This window comes from Stigmatopora argus, chromosome 12 (assembly GCF_051989625.1).
Source record: "Stigmatopora argus isolate UIUO_Sarg chromosome 12, RoL_Sarg_1.0, whole genome shotgun sequence".
NCBI classification, from domain to species: Eukaryota; Metazoa; Chordata; class Actinopteri; order Syngnathiformes; family Syngnathidae; genus Stigmatopora; species Stigmatopora argus.
In genome coordinates, this window is record NC_135398.1 from 5,507,572 (window position 1) to 5,528,266 (window position 20,695).

Genomic DNA, 20,695 nt, shown 5'->3' on the forward strand with positions numbered 1-20,695 from the left:
ACCCAAAGTGCAACCACACAGTTTCACGCTTAAAACAGGCTTTGGCTGGTTTGGGAAATTATACTGTTTAAAAATGTATATACTAATTTGCTACCTCTCCAACACACCCGTATTGGTGTTGTACAATGCTACAGAAATAATCACACTTTCTCTGCCCCCCCAACTACATGCTGCCAAGTTTTTTCCTTTCAAAAGTCTTTGACTAAGTGGCTTTTTACAGTATGAAACACACGAACTGAAGGACCTAATGATTCCAGTTTCTGTTCTAGCTGTATCTGTACAGTAGAACATTCAAGCAGGAGCAAGGCATGGATAGAAATCTAAAGCATGTCTCTTAGTGATGGGCATTTGATTCAATTTTTCTGACTGAATGGGAAAGAATAAAATTAATGTTGTAATGTTTTAACTCATTCGCTGCCAAGAATGTTTATAGTCATCAACTGGAATCTGACCGTGTACTGCTATTGCAGTATTACTAATTAGCAAGTTAAAATACGGGCTTTTCACATTGAGTAGAAGGCGTAGTAATGCCAACATGTTGCAAGTGAGACAAGTTTAGGCACCTGATACTTAAATGGAGTATGTATAAGGTACAAGGCGAGTATATTGTGTGTCTTGGTAGCAGTAGAAAGTCTATATCATAACCGTGAGAATATATGATGCAGTTAATGAATTAAATGGCAAACATTATATGGGAAAAATAGCCGTTGATGTTTAACTCATGCCATGCGGTAAATGAGCGCAATTCTGAATGGTATATCTGTAAATACATTAATATTTTTCCATCAACAACGTTTATTTTCTCCTAATTTGGCCAGAAACCCCCATTTTTGTGTAAACCTAACCCCATGTTCCAAAGCTGATTACTAAAGAACCAAATGGGTTCAGTGCTTATATTACAATATTCTTAGTCTAAAAAAGGGGCAAAATGGATTGAAATTATGGGAGATTCTGCTTTGAAAATAATTTGCAATGATTGAATTAATTCATTTTTGATTTTTTAGATAGTGCTTGTGTTGTATTGGGGCAAAAATGCTGCCAGTGTGGGTGTAGTTCACGTTCCCATAGCTGCCATGTTCCCCTGTTTAGGCGGCATAAAAGTTGAGATTGAATCAAAAGCGCCCAGTACTTTGAATTTCACTATAAATGCTTTAAGACACAATTAATCAACAATCCGTTCTACACTTAACAATCTGTTTAACTCATCCCCAATGTTGACACAACTCCTCAACTTACAATACGACAGTGAAAATGTCAAATAGACCATAGCGAGTGGACCATTCATTTTAGTTCTTTTAAGCACACCAAAAAAAAAGTGCGGGGCATATGAATGATAAGCTACCATAGGACATGTATTAATTTAGCTCAAAGTAATATATAAAACATAAAAAAACTAACAAAACAAATGTTAAATGGCATTTACAGCTACTATACATACTTTAAGATGCTCTTTAATCCCCATCTGACTTAGAAAATATCTATTCTTCAAATATCTACTCTAGTAGTTATATTACAAGAATCCAGCCACATGAAATAGAAAAATATCAAATATCACCAGCGATGATAAGAAAACATGACAACCTGATCAAGCAGAGATATTGCTATGGTAACACCATTGTCCTTTGACATCAGTGAGCATCATTCCCCAGTGCTCTAGTAGGTTGTCTCGGTCCCCTACGGGAGAGGAAGAGAATCATAACGGATTGTGTGGCAAGATGAGAGGTGTGTTTGTATCAAGTCAGATGGCAGTGTCCCAAAATACAGTGGTCTGTGTTGGATACGGAGGAGGACGGATCTTTTTGGCCCCACTGCTCTTCCCGCAAGCAGGGAGAACCGAGCCACTCTCTTGTTTGCATTGACTCCGCTCGTGGTGCTTGTCCTCATTCCTGTCCACGGAAGGCTTCTCAAGATACCTTTGCAGGTGAGGATGTTGTCTGGAGCGGATCTCTTTGCAAAGTGTACGCTTCCTCTCGATCTGCTCCAGCATGGTGGTGTCTCCACATATCCATGGCATCTGGGGCATCTGAGGGGAAAACACAGAAACGGTGTAAAATGTAAGCAGGAGGTTGGATTACGTGTTAGCCGGATTATTGTACATCAACAATGACAAAAATGAAGGCCATGAAATTGTACTGATATGTGGCATTTTGAGAAATCAGATGAGTTTACCTGGTTCTGATGGGCCTCTGCTGCTTTTCTTTGTGGTGTCCCCAATGGCGAAGGGTTAGCAGACAGGGAAGGTGAACGGGCATATTTCGGTGCTGCTTTCAAATCTACAAAGACGAGGACAAATGTGTGATTATGAGAATTTTTTGCTAGTATTTTTACTAGCAAACTACATTTTGTTAGCGGTCAGAATTGGGTGTATTGATTGGCGTTCTATTTGGCTAATGCATCCTAATTTAGATGGTTTGATTTGACTTATTTATGAAGTGGCGAGGCCAGGTCTGACCCTTGCATTGGACACCCGTGTCTCTCTATTTACTATTTAATTGAGTTTTTGGTGATGTGAGCATTGAATGGCAAAATCCAGACAATGACTGATACCATTCGCGGTAGTTATTTCTTTAACTGGTTTGTAGCCATTACAACTTGGAACAATAGAAATCAAAAGATTAAGTGACCATGTCCAACTAATGTGAAGTGTATACATAGCTGATATTATATAGCATTGCAGAAATATTGAAAAAACAAAACCACTAGCTTTATGGATAATATTCTTCATGCAAAGAACTCTCACCATTCCCAGAGCCCGCAGTCACCGGGGGGCTACTCGTTGATCTATTGTGGTGAGTAGGAGTCGTGGTTGTCGAATGGTGGCCCGATGCTGTGCTACCATTCTTCTCTTGTGCTTTCGATGGGTCCATGCCGTGATTTGCCCTGTTCTCTCGCCGTGGCGTTCCGTCTGCTTTATATCCCCTTTCTTTGCTGTCATGTCTATACTCCATCGCAGTCGGGCTTTTTGTGATTTTACCATCATAGTAGTGCTGATCTGAACCATTCAGACTTCTGTCCTTGCTGTCTCGTCTTACTTCGAGACCAGTTCTGCTCAGATCCTTACTGTCCTGTCTGGGTAACAGGGGTGGTGGGAGATCTCCACCATTGTGAATGTTTCTATCTCTCCCCTCATGTTTGGATTCAGAGACATACCCAGTCCTGTCCTTACTGTTACTGTTCCTGGAGGTTTCTTGTCTGGGAAGTATCTCTGGTGGCTGGTCTATCCTCCCTTCATGTCTGTGCTCCATTTCGTTTCTGGCCCTCTCTTTGCTGTCTTGTCTGGGCAACAAATCAGGGCGATAGTCTTTGCTATCGTGCCTATATTCTGAGCCTGTTCTAAATCTGTCTTTAGTCTCCTGTCGTGGTAGAAGCTCAGGTGGCTTGTCTCTGCTTTCGTGTTTTGAGTCCACCCCATTCCTCACACGCTCTCTGCTGTCTTGACGGGGCAAGAGCTCCGGTGGATGGTCCAGCAGTCTCTCTCTGCTTTCGTGTCTGCAGTCTACACCGTTCCTAGAGACCTCTTTGCTGTCTTGTCTCGGTAGCAACTCTGGAGTCTGATCAAGGAGTCTTTCCCTGTCTTTATTTTCTTGTTTAAGCAAAGACTCTATCCCATGTCCCACACCCTTGTCTTTGTTGTCTTGCCGCAGCATCAGGTCTCCATTGCTAACCCCTTTATCTTTTGAGTCTCTTCTTATCAGTGGGATGGGTTCCACCGAACTGCAGCTCCGGTCTTTAGAATCCCATCTCACTGGAATGGGCTCCACGCTGCTGTACCCTTGGTCTCTGCTGTCTCTGCGAACAAGCGGGGCATCCATACTGCTTCGTTCTTTGCTGTTGCGCCTGTGAGACAGTGATTCCACATTGCTAGATCTATCCTTTTCCTTATCTCTGTCTTTTTCTCGGTCTTTGTCACGGTCTTTGTCTCGGTCTTTGTCTCGGTCTCTGCGATGAGAGGATTCTTTGCTGTGGCGCTCCTTTGAGTCTCGCTTGGATTCCTTGCTGTGACTGTGCCGTTCCTTTCCTTCACGTTTGGATTCACCGTGGGACTTACTTTTGGAGTCAGCTGTAAGCAAAATGAAATGGTAAAAATAGTCACTGATCAATTGAAAGAGTAATTGAATCATTTGTTTTTCAAATTAGATACACAGGTATCTATAAATGGTATTATAGAAAGTTTTGAAGTGACCCTATGAGACGAATAAGAAGTTAGTTTGCAGTGATGTCATTTTGGACGAGATATGCTTTTAATACTACGGAATTTGGATATATAATAGACCATCTGGTTGGATTGTTGCATTGAAAAATAACTTCCTCTAGGTGGCACTAACTACGTAGTAATTTCTGCCTACGTGTTATAAAAATAATATGGTCATAGATTTTTGATTTAAAAAAAAAGTCTTAATTCTTATCAGTATTATCAGTACCAGAGGGTGCAGTAGTCATAAAGTGATAATAAAACATCTTTTTGCAGTATTACATCTTTCAAAACTCAACCATCTCTGTTGCTTAAACCCCTTTCTTGGGTCTTCATGATGAGCTCAAATCATTTTTGGACGCTTCTGTCGTTACACACATCATATTCATGCGTGTGTAAAGATTAGTGGCACGTAAGATGAATGAATACATGTGTGGAAACATAATGAAGACAGTATAGAACACTGGTGTACATCACGAGGGGGAACTGGGGCTCTTTATAGCTCCTATATAGGATCTTACGTAATAATACAACGCATGGGCATTTGTCACATATGCAATCTCTGTGTTTGCGTGTTTTACCCAATTGGTAAGTGGGTCAGGCTTGTTGTTGAGGCTTGGGAGAAAAAAAAAGGATTCTCCTAATTTTATGATCATGCTCGTGTACATAACTATTATGCAAATCACTTCCATACGTGTTTTGTATAAGATCAAACAACAACAAATGAGCGCATAGTATTCTTGTATTTTCCTGGAAATGCAATATGTTTCATCGCTTCATCATTGGAAAATACTAGAGTAGATAATTAAATTGCAAAGTTCCATTAACATCAGAATCAAGACACACTAGTAAATTGCCTGCAGAGTTTGAAAGCTTGCAGCACCATTTTAGATGAAGACTGGACAGACAAGAGCATCTGTAACATGCCAACAGGGTGTTAGATTGCAATTGAGTGCTATAGCTCTATGCACATCAGGAGCGTCTTGCACCGGCATGTCCTGAGCTGTGATTGGCTGCTCTACGCGCAGGGAGGGAAGCTGCAAATAAGAAAGGGATTCCTTCTCTTCCACTGTTGCTATGTTGTAGTTGCTAAGAGTACAGAGTAAGGATAGATTTGTGGGCTCCCTGGGCTTTATGTGGTGATGATTTATGGCTTTTATTTTCCCTACCGCTTATCCTCACAAGGGGTGCTGGAGCCTATCCCAGTCAACTATGGGCAGCAGGCGGGGGGCACCCTGTATTGGTTGCCGGCCAATTACAGGGCACAAGGAGATGGACAACCATTTGCGCTCACACTCTTACCTAGGAGCAATTTAGAAGTATCAACATGCCTACTATGCATGTTTTTTGGAAAGGAGGAAACCGTAGCACCCGTAGAAAACCTATGCAGGCCCGGGGACAACATGCAAACTCAACACAGGAAAGCAGCCACTGGCAATTGAACCCTAAATCTCAGAACTGTGAGGTGCACATGCTAAAACCTCTTCCACTTTGATGAATTGAAAACAAAAAACATGGAACCTGGAAGTTGATCTAATGTAAACTATCTTATTAATTTGGTTTCCACAATCTACTTTGTATATTCCAATTGTAAATGCTGGTTGGAAATCAATGCAACAAAAAATCCTTTTACAGTCTAATGTCATAGTAATGTAACATATTGACCTACTGTCCATTTCCTCAATAATCCTTTCAAATGTAATAATCAAATCTGTATCAGACTTAGCTCGAAGCACCTAGATTAAATCGACTGGGAGTTGAAAGGGAACGATGAGAAACCACCATTGACAAAAATATGAAGCGATTATGCTGCCTAGTAGTAATCATACATTTGTGTTGTACTGCTAAGATTGATGTTATTGTTTCAAATGACTCACTCTCTCCGGGCTCTTTGGATTTTCGCCCACTGGCATTTTTCTTGAGCATGTTCCTTCCGGTGGTAAACAGGTTGGTCAGTTCATCCAATGGGCTTGTGGGTGTCCGCGAACGCCCTGTTGACACATTCTGCATGGATCCATGGAGTCGCCCTGCGGCGTCTTGGGGTGGGGAACCTTTTCCATGGGGGGTGGCTGAGGCACTCCTTGGCAGTCCTCCTGGAAATGGCACGGGAGTGTCGAAAGGCGGCGTTCGCATTAGGCTCAAGGGCGTGAGGCAACGGCCCATGCTAACTGGCGATGGGCACGCCGAGTGGCTGCGCTGATAGGAGGATGAGGTGGAAGATTTGTAGAGAGTACAGGGTAGGGGGGGCGCGGAAGAGCGCCCAGAGACGGTAAGGGTCGGAGTGGCCGTGAGCTCTCTACGGATGTGTGCGGAGGACGGTGGCTCGGCGGAGGAGGTTGGAGATTTGCTGTACGGTTGGTTCTCCAGCATTGGCAATTTGGTAACATCAAGTGGGGTGAGTGGAGACTCGTCTGAATTTGGCGAGCATTGGGCCGGTGCTGGTGGGAAAACCAGCAGTGGAGGCCTGTGGGTAAGTAAATTGGGAAACGGTGCAGGAATGTCACAGAAAGGAATGTTTCTCGGTGTAGAGCATCGACTGAGAGGCTCCGGGTCATAAGGTGCAGGTGTAGGACATGCGGAACGACACCCCACCGGGTCAGTACGGTACTCCATATCATCCAGCATGGGGTACTTCATCTCCTCGTACACGGATTCCCCAGGCTCCTCGTCCTCACTTTTCAGGAGTTCCCGGGAACCAACGTCTATCCCGCCCATCTCGATGTAGACAGGCTCGTCCTCACAATCGTCCGTGGGGCTCTCGTCGCTCTGCGGTGGGGAGTGGTTGCGTTCGCACGGGGAGCCAGTTCGGTGTAGCCCTTTGGCGGGGCACATTCCGCCGTGGGTTTTGATGTAGGACTCGTCGAAGGAAACACTCAGTTGTGTGTTTGGATTTCTCTTAGGTTTGGGTGGTGGCACCCTACGGCAATCCTCACCACACCCTTGAGCTATAAGAGACAAGATGGAGAGGCTCAGTCATCATATGAATACATCTGCTGAAGTTACAAACAGAAATTATCCAGACTATTTGAATATCAGTGTACCGTAAAATACTTTAGTATGGCTAGTATATGTTTCACTGATTATTTCCGTTAGGCAATGACTTTTTTTCCAGGCAGTGACTGGCAGTTTGGTCATCACAATTAACATTTTTATTTCTTTTTCTCCCAGAATGAGTCATTGAATGAATTTATGTGTTGATGCGATGCAACATGTTTTGTGGTTCATTGGGTCAGATGTAGGTCAGTGTGCATGGCTAAGAGCAGCATCTTGAGTCAGATATGTGGGAACGATTCAGGCATATGCGTGTTTCTGGGTCACATATACACCAATGGAGCAGTATGCAAGTCAGTATCTGGGTCAGACATAAACTCACTGTGGAGCCTTCTTTCTGATTGTGGTGACGTGGCATTGCGGTGTGAATCTGATATGGTGCAGAGAGTTGATATTGTGTGTTTCGCTCAACCATTGGCTGTAGTAGAGTACGTCATCACAGACTGCTGCACATTGTTTCATTGAGCCATCTTCATGGAGTAGCTATTTAACATGTATTTGTGGATCACCTACTGACAGTCTTTGATCAGAGTGCGCCTTCTGCTGTTAGGCCCACTTGTGGTGAGTGTTGCTGAGTGCTAGATCATGGCTAAACATTTTCAAGCTGCGGGTTTTGCACCTTTAATAATTTAGACAGCAGATGGCCCAGACATAAGCATACTTCCCCTAACTATATGACTCACCAGCATCCTGACAGACATGTACACAAACAAACCACTGTAAACATGTTCACAATTGGCGAGATTGAAATTAAGGGTGGTATTGCGTGTTGTCCATGTCAACTGGAATTAACTGTGGTAAGCCCTATGTGATAAATGGGTGTAGAAATAGGATGGATCTACTTTTTTGTGTTGATTATATGATATATAGAAATTCTTTCTTCCAGTTTAGGTTTTTGGGTAAACATTTGAGGACTTGCCTTACCAATAATATACGTGAGATAGGGGGCACAAACTCAACTCAAAAGAACTCAAGAAGAAGACCTTATGTATTTTGTGAAATATTTTTCCAATGTATGAGTGTCAACAGGTACCGATTGACAGTACTCATTGATCATGCTGTTTCTGCTCTAGTGAAAGAGCATTAATAAAATTCACAGGAATGAAGTGAAATGGGATCATTTCGTGTTTATTTCTCACTGCATAGTGGTCTCTCTTGCAGCATTATGCAGATGGGCTTTTTAGTTTGATATTTTTATGTGTTGTTACTATGTGGGAGCTATGCATGTGCGTGCATGTTCTTTGAGCAACATCTTCATTTTTCAACAAACACGTTTCCGCGGTGGATCAGTTTCAGCACTGCTCGTGACAGGCCCTCCTCCCTGTCCTTTTTCTCCCTCGATTGCTCCTTTTTTTGCCCTCATCTCCCAATCATGTTTACCCGCAATCCGTACCTCCGCCCCCCTCATCCTAGGGGAAACTAAATGTAGGTCATCTGCTCCTCCTGAATGAATTCTACTCTCCCAAGCTCCTCCCCTTCTCGCTACAGTGCATGCAAGCCTCCCCCTCAACCAGGAACACCCTCAGTGCTACGTCGCTATTGGCAGCACTGCCTCATACTCTAGAATCTCTGTATCTCCATTGGACCCTGTTGCGCAGGGATGCTGCGATTGGCTGGGCAAAGGGGGGTCTTTTTTCTGTGGGATGGTTGCCGTGGTGCCCAGGAAGATCTGTGCGCACACACGGACATCCCCACCAATCTCAGTCAGGTTGGGCGAGTCCCCTGCATCACATTGGCAGTCAGAGATGTGAACTGAAATTGACACCAACACGCTCAGCAACCTGTTTTAGTTTGCTAGAACAGCCTTGTTTCTGAACAATGGAAGTGTATTGTTTTAATGTCCGTAAGGGAAAACATTTTGTAACCTCATTTGTTCTCAATGCTCTCCATCAGTGCCATTAGAAAGGAGAGCCTGCTTTAATGAAGCTGTGGATGATCCATGGCCAAATGAGCATACTGTGTTTATTTTGCCCAAACAAATTGACTGTGCTGCAGGGTGCTAAAGTTGGATTTCTATTTTGCCATCATTACATCACCCCTTGCCACTTTGAAACCAGAATAAAAGTTTAGGCTTTGATTGGCAAATTCCCTTGAACTATATAACAGTTTTTAGACAAGGTCACAGAAATGGCAAGGACCTTGAGCCGCTTTGATTAGACAACTGTGCAAAAAATAAATAAACAATATCAGTAATCTCAACCATCTGTTGGGCTAGAGTTTGTAAAACTGAAAATCAACTGACTATTTGTTTCTATTGCAAAAAAAAGTGTATTCTTAACATTAGTATAATTAATTCAAATATATGCTGTTGCTATGTTTTGGGTTTGACAGTACTGTGATGAAGCGTTAGGTCTGTCTGCCTCATGGGTCGAAATTTCAAGATTCAAATCCTAGCCTTGAATTTGAAGTTTGTATGCTTGCCAATTTAGTGGGGCATCTGGTAATCCAATTGTTGTTGACGATGGTTCAACTGGACTGGCTGGTTAGATGTCATGTCATTGTCAGAGGGGCAGGGTTGAAGAGGGCACCTCAGAGGGGAGCTAAATATAGCGCTGTGCTTTGGTGTGAAGTGCCAGCACCACTCACCGTCACATCTTTCTCCCCGGCAGGCGGACACGGGACTGTGGTCAACTGCCTCTGACGACATGCTCAGCTTGGTGGCCGGGTCCCTCCTGGGCTTGGGTGGGGGCTGCTTCCTGGAGGTAGGACTTCCCACCTCTTCGTCACCACCCCCAGTGTTGCCACCCACCGAATGGAGGGACTGGGATCGCACAGAGAAGCCCTGCCCACAAGCCAACGCGTGTGGATGAGGCATGGGCATGCGTTCTTGGGGGTCTGGCACCGTGATGGAGCCCATTCGTAAGTGCTTCCCTTCTGTTGCTATGTCTTCCCCTGTCCTGCACAAGGGCAAAAAAAGAAGCTTTTAAGAATAACAAGTATATATAATGTATATACAAAGACCATCAAATGTAATGTACAGAGCTACCTTGAGGTTCAATTCATACTGTCCCCATCTAGGGGTTCAAAATATTCACAATCCATTCCAGTTTTCCCAAAAAAATTCACAGGCATCTTTAGAATGGGTTCGTGCGACCATTCAGATAGGTCCTGCTCCTTATAATATTGCAACATTGATGTAATTTAGTAGTAGGTAGATTAACTATATGACTTAGAAACAAGAAACTGTGGCATCCTGGTCCAAGTTTATGTGCCTCTCTCTTGTTTTCGCTCCCACCATTTTCTTTTTATGTGTCAAATCGATGATAACAGCTGTGCTGTTACCCTCTAAAACAAAACCCTTCTTTTTTAGGGCCAGGCATTGATCCGTGTTTAACTTTCGGATGGGGCTGACACGGCTCACATAATGACACTCATAATGACACTACGGACGCCAATACTCCCACCCTATGCTCTCAGCGTGTGCACAATCAATCACTATAAATTCCCGATTGGTTTGAATGGAGTGTTAATGATGTCTAAGTAGAGTGCCCTAATGGGCATATGCATCACAGAGGAATCTGGAGCTCAACACTTTAAAAATATGTTATTTTCCGTGTCAGTATACTTAAGTGATACAAAATTTGATAAATGCAAAATTATGATGTTTTTATTCAGACAAAATAGAACCAAATTAATGCAATTAGACACTTCAGGAATACAAATGTCCAGTAATGTCAGGATTGTCTTACATTAATATAATGACTTTTTTGGGAGCTCTGTACATTGAAGCTTATAGAGAAAAGTCCATGATTATAATGCACAAAATCCATGAATGTAATATACATTACATTTATATATAGTTGTTTTATAAACATTACTATTAAAAATGCCCTTCTGATAACATAGTGACAAAACTGTTTTTTATTTTTATACCAAGCACAATTTGTCATAGTTAAAATCAGATAATCAGCATTGTAACTTGTTGCTTGTTTTTTATTATTAGGCTTTATGATACCATTGCAAGCAGCATGTTTTTGTACAAACAATATGTGCATTTTGTGAGACTGCTGGTTGTGGGACTTTGCTGACACCCACTCTGGCCAGCTGCTGCACAGAAGGTGCCTGGTGGGGTATGGTCAGAGCTCTAATCTGCCTGGTAACCCACCGTACCCATAGAAACAAGATAGAAGCCTGCTACACGTGCACAGATTCATGAGGTGGATCTTGTGTTCACATGTACATTCCACAGAATTCATTTTGTTTTAGTGAGCTGCATTGTCTGCATGTTTTATAAACATCTCACAATGCAAAAAAACCTTTGTAATTACACTTTACATATCTGAGAATAATTACAATGAAAAATAATGTCTTTTTTGTGAAGAAATTTCTTCTTTCCAAACCATTTTTTGGTTAAGAGCTTTTAACTAGTTTTAATTCGTTAAAATAAGTCTGGGGTCATGATGGACTTTTTCTTAAAGAGAGGAACTATCATTGTTTATATTTAAATATACATAATTGCAATAATTTTAACAAAAACCTGTACCTTGTTGAGACAATTTACTCTTTTTTACTTGTTTTAAGAATTCTTAGCATTTCCACTTTGCTATTTTGTTTCCAGATAATTTGATTGATTTGAGTAATATAATCCTCATTCTATTAGTGTTATTCTTAGAGTTTTTACAATGTCGATTGGAGTTAGAAAATAGGTTTATTTATAGACTGTTTGCCCAGTGATTGGTCATAAGGAAAGGTGCAATGACATAAAGAAAAACACCCTGAACATGCATTTATATGCATGGCGCTTTATATGCATGGCAGTGCACATAAAAAAGATATATTAAATCCATATAGGAAGTAGTGGAGGGAAGCGAGGCCAGCCTTACTCAAAACTAACGTGTTGATCTGATTGGCCGCCGGCTATTCCAGCTGTCACCAGGCAGAAACACATCTCCTGCAATGGTGCTCACATTTAATCACTAACAATTTTCTCTCTCTGCACCTCACCACTGCTTCCCTCCCGCCCAACTCTTGCAAGCCTTTTTTTTTCTCCCACATGCTTCCTATCTTTTCTCTCATGCTGATAATGGATCTATTATTTTACTTTACATGCTCGCATTCCAAAGCAGCCGTATGTTCATGCATGAATGTAAGCGTGCTCACACGAGTTCTCGCTCATTCATTCCCTGTCAGTTGCAATAATTAAAAAAAAGGGAGATTTGTGGGGGGTGGAGGGTTTGGGGGTCACCAAATTGACCTAAATATATGCCTCATGAAAAATCCAGTTCTTTTTTTTTTAGGCTTTTACTCCAGTGACTGTGTATGAATATTGCAGCATTGGGCAACAGTTCAAAAGCAGTGCAAGGGTAACAGGACAGGAAAAGGATCTCTCCTCGGGCATCATCTTTTCCTGGAAAATTCAACATTTTGCCAGCCAGTCTTATCTGGTTCATGAGCAATATAGTAGAAACGATAAATAAATAAAAAATACTGTCTTGGCATGGTATCATACCCCTCTTTATGGGTGGAAAGTAGCAAACATTTATATGCATATATTTACAGTTAGAATTAATTTCGTTGATATCACATTTTTTTAAACGGTCAGTAAAGCTCTGATGATTGAACTCAAGTGAAATGATCTATGAAAAAAAGAAATCAACACTGAGTCTCCATTTCATGCCTGTAATTTAATTTGCATGAATCCTTTACTCTTGACCAACCAGAGACAGAAGGTGTGATGGATGAGGTGTTAATTCTATTTCTTCTTTCTTCCTTCCTTCCATTCTTCTTCTTGTAGGCATCCTCACACCTGGCACATATCCCTGGCCTCACGCTGACCTTACACCTACCTCCAGAAAATAAATATAAATCTGACCGCGCTTGCCTGCCCTATTCGCGTGCTCGTTCGAGAAGTTGCAAAATAAAAACAGCACTTTCCTGCTAATGCGGTTTGACGGCCACAAGTCTCAGCTGACTGAATCCTAAAAAAAAAAGACTCAATGTGACTCGCCCCCTCCCCTCTCTTCGCTTAATTCTAACAGATCCCCCCAAAATGGAGCAGTGATGACCTAAATCCAAGTCCCAAATAGTCTAACGGTGAAAAACTAATTATCTTCATAGATCATGGGTGGCGTAGTCTGCACTTGCAATCCTCCAAATGTGGCAAAGTGCCTGCGCCATGGGGACCCTGCGGCCACGTGTCCCAATTCTTACAACCTCTTCCTTCTGTGAACCCAGTGACATTTTACCTTAAGATGTAGAGCAAGCTCATACACATATTATTCCCAAAAAATCCCTATAACAACAATATGTACATGCTTGTAATGTTCCTATTCGATAAGCAGTTGCCCTCTTTTTAACCGTGTGCGGTCGATTGGGTAGACCGTGTTGTTTTACCTTGTTTTGTCGCTGTCTTTTGGTCGCCGGTCTTTTGGTCGCCGGTCTTTTGGTCGCCGGTCTTTTGGTCGCGGTCTTTTGGTCGCCCGGACCGCGACAACGGGCGACCAAAAGACCGGCGACCAAAAGACCGGCGACAAAACAAGGTAAAACAACACGGTCTACGCATCGATAAAAGCCAACATGAGCATTTTCACTGAGCCGACGTGTGAGTGTATAAGAGTTTGTATGTACATGAGTTGTCCCCTTAGGAAGGTACGTCCGTCAGGGTCTTAACAAGTTCCCCAACAAAAAAAAATAAAAGTCCGGGAAATTTGGAGCTTTTCTTTAGCCTAATAATTAATAGGGTATTAAGTATGACTAAATAGTCATTCGCAGTTTGTATTTAGGGAATTTGAGCAATGATTTAAATGGTAATTATCAATCGACCGTGTACCTTTTTAAATTGTGTATTTGGTGAGCTTCCTACCGTCTTATGGCTTCTTCTTGTTTTCTCTTCTTGTCGTTTTTCTCCTGCAGGTATATCCTGTTCTTCTCATTCCTGGCGTGATCCAGGTTTTGAACCAGCAGGCCGTTGTAGGCTTTTAGTCCATTCTCCTCGACGTACTGGAAGAAGCGGAGGGTTTCTTCCTCCTTGGAGCTCATCATTCTTCAAATGATTCCGCTGAAATCACAAAATCTGGTTTAGATTAATGGCTTTAGTGGGTCAAACTTACACAGGAATCAGGGATCCTACTATCCACCTTCCGTTTTTTTCAAGGTCATTCTTAGCGGGAACAAAACCAAAGTTGGGTGGGATAATTAGTCATCACATAGTTTTTTTACACAGTTTTTTTTTCTCTTATGGTTGCAGTGAATAGCTTTTGCTGCTAAGCAGCTTTGCATCATGTCCATTTCCCTGGCTGTTTGAGATAACATCCTGGAAAATATGACAGTATCAGCACATGTAGTAGACAGATGAGCACAGTAACAACAACAGTCTTCTGGTCATATAGAGATGTGGTTTTTTATTTTTTTATAAGTGGTGGTTGCACATTCTCTGTCTGAAATTGCATGCTTTGACCAAGCCAGGCTTTGATTGCAACAAAAAAAGAGCTTTGATCTGTAAGAAAATGTGTCGAGGGCTCAGATGAGAAAATGTAACACTCCTGGGAGCAGGCGCACGGATTAATTTTACTCGACCGCAGTGCGTGATTTTGAATGCGCCCACAATCGTCTTGTATTTGATATCTAAAAATAGTCAGCACTGGAGTTGTTCCTTTCTGTAAGAGACTATTACTGACAGCATCACTGACGTGCATTGCGCCAATGTGGATGTGCATGCAAAACCGGCATGAATGAGAGGTCACTTCCTCCTCAGCTTCTTTCTTTCTCAATTGTTTGCAGGCACTTAGCATCCCAGATGAGGCATCGGCTAATGAGGACGTCAAGAGTTCAGTGTACGCCCCGACGAGAGCGTGTTCAACTTTACACGCGATGCAAATGGGAAGAAGATAGCTCATGCTGTCATTATGTAGGTCACTGTTTTCAGATGAGCCCTAAGACTCACGCTTGTTTACGTGTGAGAGAACCACTGAATGTGCACAGGGAGGGGGAGGGGTCAGTGATAACTGTATGTTTGCTTCTGTGTGTGTGTGTGCTTGGAGGGGGGACATGGGGGTCTTTTGGGGGTACTTGGAGGGCAGCCAAATGGAGATTGCAGGGCCAATTGGGAAGCTGGAACATTGTCTGACCATTCTCAGCATCTGTCTACCTTGTGTCTGTCTACGAATAAATCCAGCGTGGGTTCGAGGTCGCCGGGTTTACCTGCTCGGTGCTGCACATTCACACTTTTTGGGGGCACATACGGGTGGGAGGAATCTCATAGTGTAAACCAAGTCACCGAAGCCCCAAAGATGCCTTCCTGCCTTGTTGCTGATGAGCAGGCTCATTGAGATGTGGAAATGTTGGAGGGAAATAACTGGGTTTGAAAGGACAGAAGTGCACCAGTTCATCGTGTGAAGGATGGCGCGTTAGGAAAGCACAGTTCAAACGGTGTTGGAGCTGATTTAAGCCTGTCTGCCTAATCCCTGTAAGCCTGCAGCAGCACTCTGCACAGGGAGTCAGCTTGTTTATCGCACTGTTTTCATCAGCCAAGCCTTTCACATTGGATTGCCCTCCCATAATTCATCAATGTAAAACGCGACTCTTATTTGCTCATCTCCATAAAAAACCTGTCAATTCGGCAACCCATTTACCTCAGTGCAACCTAATTTCCCCCCCGCCCACTCTGCTCTGACGCCTTCACTTTATTTATGTTCTCCAACGCATTATTATTATTTTTTTTGCCGGTCATGCCTGTGCTCTATTTCACACAAGCTGCAACAATTGAAACACAGATGTGCACTTTGCCTGAGATGTAAATGAAAGTGGCACACAGTTCCTGTTTCCAGGCAACCGCGTGACAGGAGAGGGGCAGCGTGGATATTCTGCGGACAGATTGTCAAAAAGATTGCAAGGCCAAAAGCCGGCTGATGCCATGCGTGGACTCTTGTGTTGTCGCGTGGCAGCGTGCACCTGGTGCCCTCATGTTTTTCTCCGCTCGATTTAAGCGGGGATAAGCAAACTTTTATGTGCATTTTTAATGTCACGTGTATATACTTACATTGGGCCTGTGTCCCTGATGTTTTGTTTTCCAAAGTATCGTCTTTCTCCAGCTGGCCTTTCCGCTTCGCACTCTGACCTTTGCAGGAGCACCTGTGCACTATTCCTCTTACATCCCCAGAAAAGTCCATCCATTGTACGGTCCAATGTGTCGGCTTGCTAGAAGGACACCTTGCGACCAAAGGTGAAACGGGTGCGAGAGTGCAATTGGGCCATTAGGTGCAAGTCCCAGTGTTTCCTCCCCTCAGGTGTAAAGGGGGAGATCTGACCCCTCGGGTCCCGATGATGCCAAACTCCTATCCAGGTGCCAGCTTTGCCAGTCGGAGCATCAGCTAGGAAGACGCAGTGAAGCCGCACCCGCCGCCAACACCGCCAGGGGCATGCCACAAACACTCGCTCTCACTTCAAATGCCGCTTGCAAACCAACCTGGGCGCCCGGTCTTTTAAAGAGGATTTTAAGATGATTCCTTTCGTCCGATGCAAAAAAGCACAAAATCTCCCGCATTGGCACACATGGTGGAAAAAAACCCTCCTCATTCAGAGTGTCTTGCAGGTAGAGTGTGCCTTGCTCACCATTCCAGCTGGTCCTCACAAGTCTGGACTGTCAAGTCTGTGCTGGAACAGATGACAGCAGGCTTTCCAGTGATAGATCAAAACAAGAACACGCCCACCGCTTCGTGCAGCCACCTTTCGCTACAGCGTCATCCTCTCGACCTCTCCTCCCTCCTGCCGCTTCTCAAAAGCATCATGCCACGCGGAGTGCCTCATTAGGCGCGCTCTTACGAGTTTCTTTTTCTGGTTTTATGTTTCCCCTCTTGAATGCCTTGTTCTTTTTGCTCGCACTGTAACTGGAGCTTAAATGTGTTTTTCTGCCTTCAGCACCATGGAGAGCTCTCGTTGTCAGAGGGGAAGGGGGGTGGGATGGGGGGTGATGTTTCTTTCCTGAGTGGAGAGATGGGGAGCAGGGTAGGAGGAGCCAATTGGGTTGCCAGGGCGTGACCCCATTAGACTCAACCTCCTCTTCCCCTGGCAACCGCCGATCCCCCTCTGCCCCTCCCGCCATCTCCCACATCTCCTTTACAGCTCGTAAACAAGCCCGAGACACAAAAATACTTTGCCGCCAATGCACCGTGTTGCTCTCAAGTGTATTTGTTACATTCACAGCAGGCACAACAAAATCCAACCAAAACAAAAGAGAGGCTAAACCATGACGGTGTAATGCATACAAAAACATTTGCTTTTGCAGAGGTCACGTGCTGGCATTCAGGTGCAACCTTCAAATATGTTTGCATATGCAAACAAAGCAAGTCATGCAAATAAGAGGCTATTTGCCGGTGGGGATGGGATGGGAACGGGATTAAAGCAAGCAAAGAGTTGAACCTGAGTTGCATGAACTGTCTAGAGCCCAAAGCAGCAGTCTGTCTGGGGGATGCTGTTTTGGGGCTTTTCATATGGTGTGTTTGATTGTTTATGTGGTGGGAACGCCTGATATATATGGTACATAATTGGGGGGGGGGGGTTAACAGTCCTGGGTGGGGTGGTCTTTACTCGGACGGATTAACACAGTCGACACAAAAGGATTAGGCAGAGATCTGTTGTTTTCATCAACCCGTCCCTCCATTTCTCCTCACCGAGCCCCTTCACTTTCCTGCTATCTGTCTCGCAATCCCTTACTGAAACGGTTTCACGTGCTAAAAATGTCCAGACACAAACAATGCAAAAAAAAAGTCTGCTGTTGAACCAACAGTTTCACTTACAGAAGTAATGCTTCCCAAATTAGACCGCCAGTGTTGTCAGTGCTTCAAACACTTGTCTCATGACATCATGCTGCATGCCATAAATAGCCAATTGCTATGATCTGAGTCCCATAAACGCTCTGTCAAAAAGTAGTCACCCCCTATTTTCCCTGCCTTTTGTGAGCAATGTGCTCGATTAGCCAGACACAAAGCGAGCCGCTCTGTACAAACCAAACTAGCGCGCATGCACAAAGAATGCACGGTGACCTCTTTGCACGGCCCAAGTGTGCAAAAGGATCCTATTTAGATCCCATAAGAGTTCAATGAACACAGACAGTGAGGGAAACCCAAAGGGTGAATGGGGTTAAACAAATTTTTCCACCTACGTGCACAACAGTACATTGTTTAGCGAACAGCGGTGGACACTCCCTCGGGGACCGGGAGGAGGGTGAAATGGGAGTCAATGCATGTTAGTTTTCACTTCACACATTCACTTAATACATGCTTGGAAGGCCTTTGAATACATTAGTGGATGAATGGTTATCTGTATTGTAATTAATGTATGTATCGCTATGAGATAGCATTAGCAAAGTCTGATCTAAAAACATTAAAGTGGATTTATTGAGGGGAGGCATGAGATTGATGTAAAATAATAATAAACAACCATAGCATGAAAGGGGAGATACAGAGTATGTAAAAGAACTCTGTTGTTGGTGTGTAAATAATTAGATATTTGTCTTGTTAATCAACTATATATTTTATTTGTTTATTTCAGATAATCCCAGAGGGCTCACAGCTGCGAGTGACTGACATCCTGTGCAAGGTGAATGCCGCTGGGATAAGATTTAGCACCCCCATGAGAGTAAAGTGGTACAAATAAAACTAGGTGAAAGGATTTGTCCCATAAAAATGTGCTAAGCATTTGTCTGCCCTTTAAATAATGACAAATTTGACCTGCTACATCAAAATGGGTTGCACTCACCTATTTTCCACATCATACACCTGGGAAATATGTAACGTCTCCTTAAAGGGACTATCTAAAAGAGAATTTGTCTCAAATTCAGTTTTTGTCAGAGATCCTATTGCAGAATATCAGCTCAGCTAATATCATCTCTTTGAATAATCTGGCAATATACCATGTTTTTTTCCCGACTAACTGTGACATCTATGACAGTTCTCTTGTCTGGACTAATGTGCCCTGGAGAAACTTCCTGGCGTTAACTTCTCTCATGCTTCAAACGATGTTGCATCGATCGATACGTTGCTGTTAGAGGCTAATGAAAAGTCCATAAAAGCCATTAAACCAATCAATTAGCCATCATGAAAGGCACAACGATTGGAAAGCACGTACAGTAGAGGCCTCGCTTTTAAATGTTTGATTAAGTGTGGTCTGTAAGTGATTGGCATCTAAGGATTGAGGTTTCGGATGCCTGGTAAGGACCAGGAATTGGATAGTACAGGAATGCGATCCTTGGCAGATGCTCGCTCGCTTGCATTTCCCGAGCAGGTGAGGAGGGCTGGACAGATAGTGAAACCGTGGCACTGAACTTGTCAGGCTCTCATAAAATATGCAGTCTGGCTTACTTTAACCACTCACTTCCTGGCCCAAAAAGAAATGGAGCATATGGCTTCCTTTCTGTCTATAAATGTGCATCAACATACTCCATGTTTCATATAATGCTTGTAAGTACAATCTTTATTCTTAGCTCAAGTGCTCCAATGTAACTTCCTGCATGCAAGAGGCTGCAATATGTCGTATTCATAAACCTTTTTCTGACTTTACATAATAATGAATACACTGTGAAAAAAATATTAAACACATATTTTACCCCAGGCCCTTTGAAACTACTTTTTCAAAGTACTTTTCCTTACCACTGGTGACACTACATGCTCTTGTGATGACAGAATTACACGTATTATTTGTTATTATCTTAACGCCTTCACCAACAGATCATTTACAGCACAGGTATCAAAGTGGTGGCCCGGGGGCCAATTCTGGCCCGCCGCATCATTTTGTGTGGCCCGGGAAAGTATATCATCAGTGGTGACTTTCTGTTTTAGGATCAAATTAAAATGATAGATATAGATGTATATTAAATTTCCTGTTTTTCCCCCTTTTAAATCAATAATTGTAATTTTTTTGTTTTTAGTTCAACAATCATTTTGTAAAATCTATTAAAATATATTTAAAAAAGCTAAAATAAAAATTGTTTTAGATCTATAAAAACTGAATATTCAGGGATTTTAATCAATTTATTAAAAAAAACAATCAAAATATATCTAAAATGGTCCGGCCCACATGAAATCGAGTGACACCCTTGAATTACAGCTACACATTTAAGGTCTGTTTTCCATTCCAGTCACCAATCAAGTGCTTTATCTCTAAACAGCTATAGTTAGGGTTAATATTGAGGTTAATCACACTTTTTTGATGTTAATTCATCACCACTTCCTCAGGAGACATCGAGATCAGGCTTGCCTTTGACCAACGGCCCTCCACACTTTTGCCAAGACGCCGAGGTGAAAATAGAAGACTGGAAAGCGTAATCTCTCGAACACTCAGTGGAAGGCTCCAATCTTGGGGGTTTAACCCTATGTAAGCCCCTTAAATCCCAGTTTAGACGGTTAGAAATGATGGGCTCAAGTTAGGTCCAACAGTGTATGAAGGTATGGGACACAGTATAATAACAAAAGCAGTGATCAACTGCCTGAGTAAAGCGGAAAATGGGGTTTACTTTTC

General features: G+C 42.9%; 1 protein-coding gene and 1 long non-coding RNA gene across 2 annotated transcripts; one reads left to right on the forward strand and one right to left on the reverse strand.

Moving 5' to 3' along the window:
* Positions 1-893: 893 nt before the first annotated feature.
* Positions 894-16,758, reverse strand: nyap2b (neuronal tyrosine-phosphorylated phosphoinositide-3-kinase adaptor 2b). Its single transcript, XM_077616222.1, has 7 exons — positions 16,221-16,758; positions 14,046-14,240; positions 9,830-10,140; positions 6,070-7,137; positions 2,741-4,060; positions 2,170-2,273; positions 894-2,023 (listed from the first exon to the last, which is right to left on the reverse strand). Exons 2-7 carry the CDS (start codon positions 14,222-14,224, stop codon positions 1,739-1,741), a joined length of 3,267 nt encoding a protein of 1,088 aa, XP_077472348.1. The 5' UTR covers positions 14,225-14,240; positions 16,221-16,758; the 3' UTR covers positions 894-1,738.
* On the forward strand, positions 14,136-20,555 carry LOC144086314 (uncharacterized). Its single transcript, XR_013304402.1, has 3 exons — positions 14,136-15,089; positions 18,731-18,778; positions 20,413-20,555. It is a non-coding gene; the product is annotated as an uncharacterized LOC144086314 (long non-coding RNA).
* Positions 20,556-20,695: the final 140 nt, after the last annotated feature.

Bases quoted from the DNA above. Each gene is read 5' to 3' on its own strand.
- nyap2b (XM_077616222.1), bottom strand. From the start codon at position 14,224: ATGATGAGCTCCAAGGAGGAAGAAACCCTCCGCTTCTTCCAGTACGTC. The intron at 4,061-6,069 runs GTGAGTCATTTG...TTTTGCTTACAG, and splicing joins ATCCAAAGAGCCCGGAGAGA to CTGACTCCAAAAGTAAGTCC. The intron at 2,274-2,740 runs GTGAGAGTTCTT...TCGTCTTTGTAG, and splicing joins GACTGCGGGCTCTGGGAATG to ATTTGAAAGCAGCACCGAAA.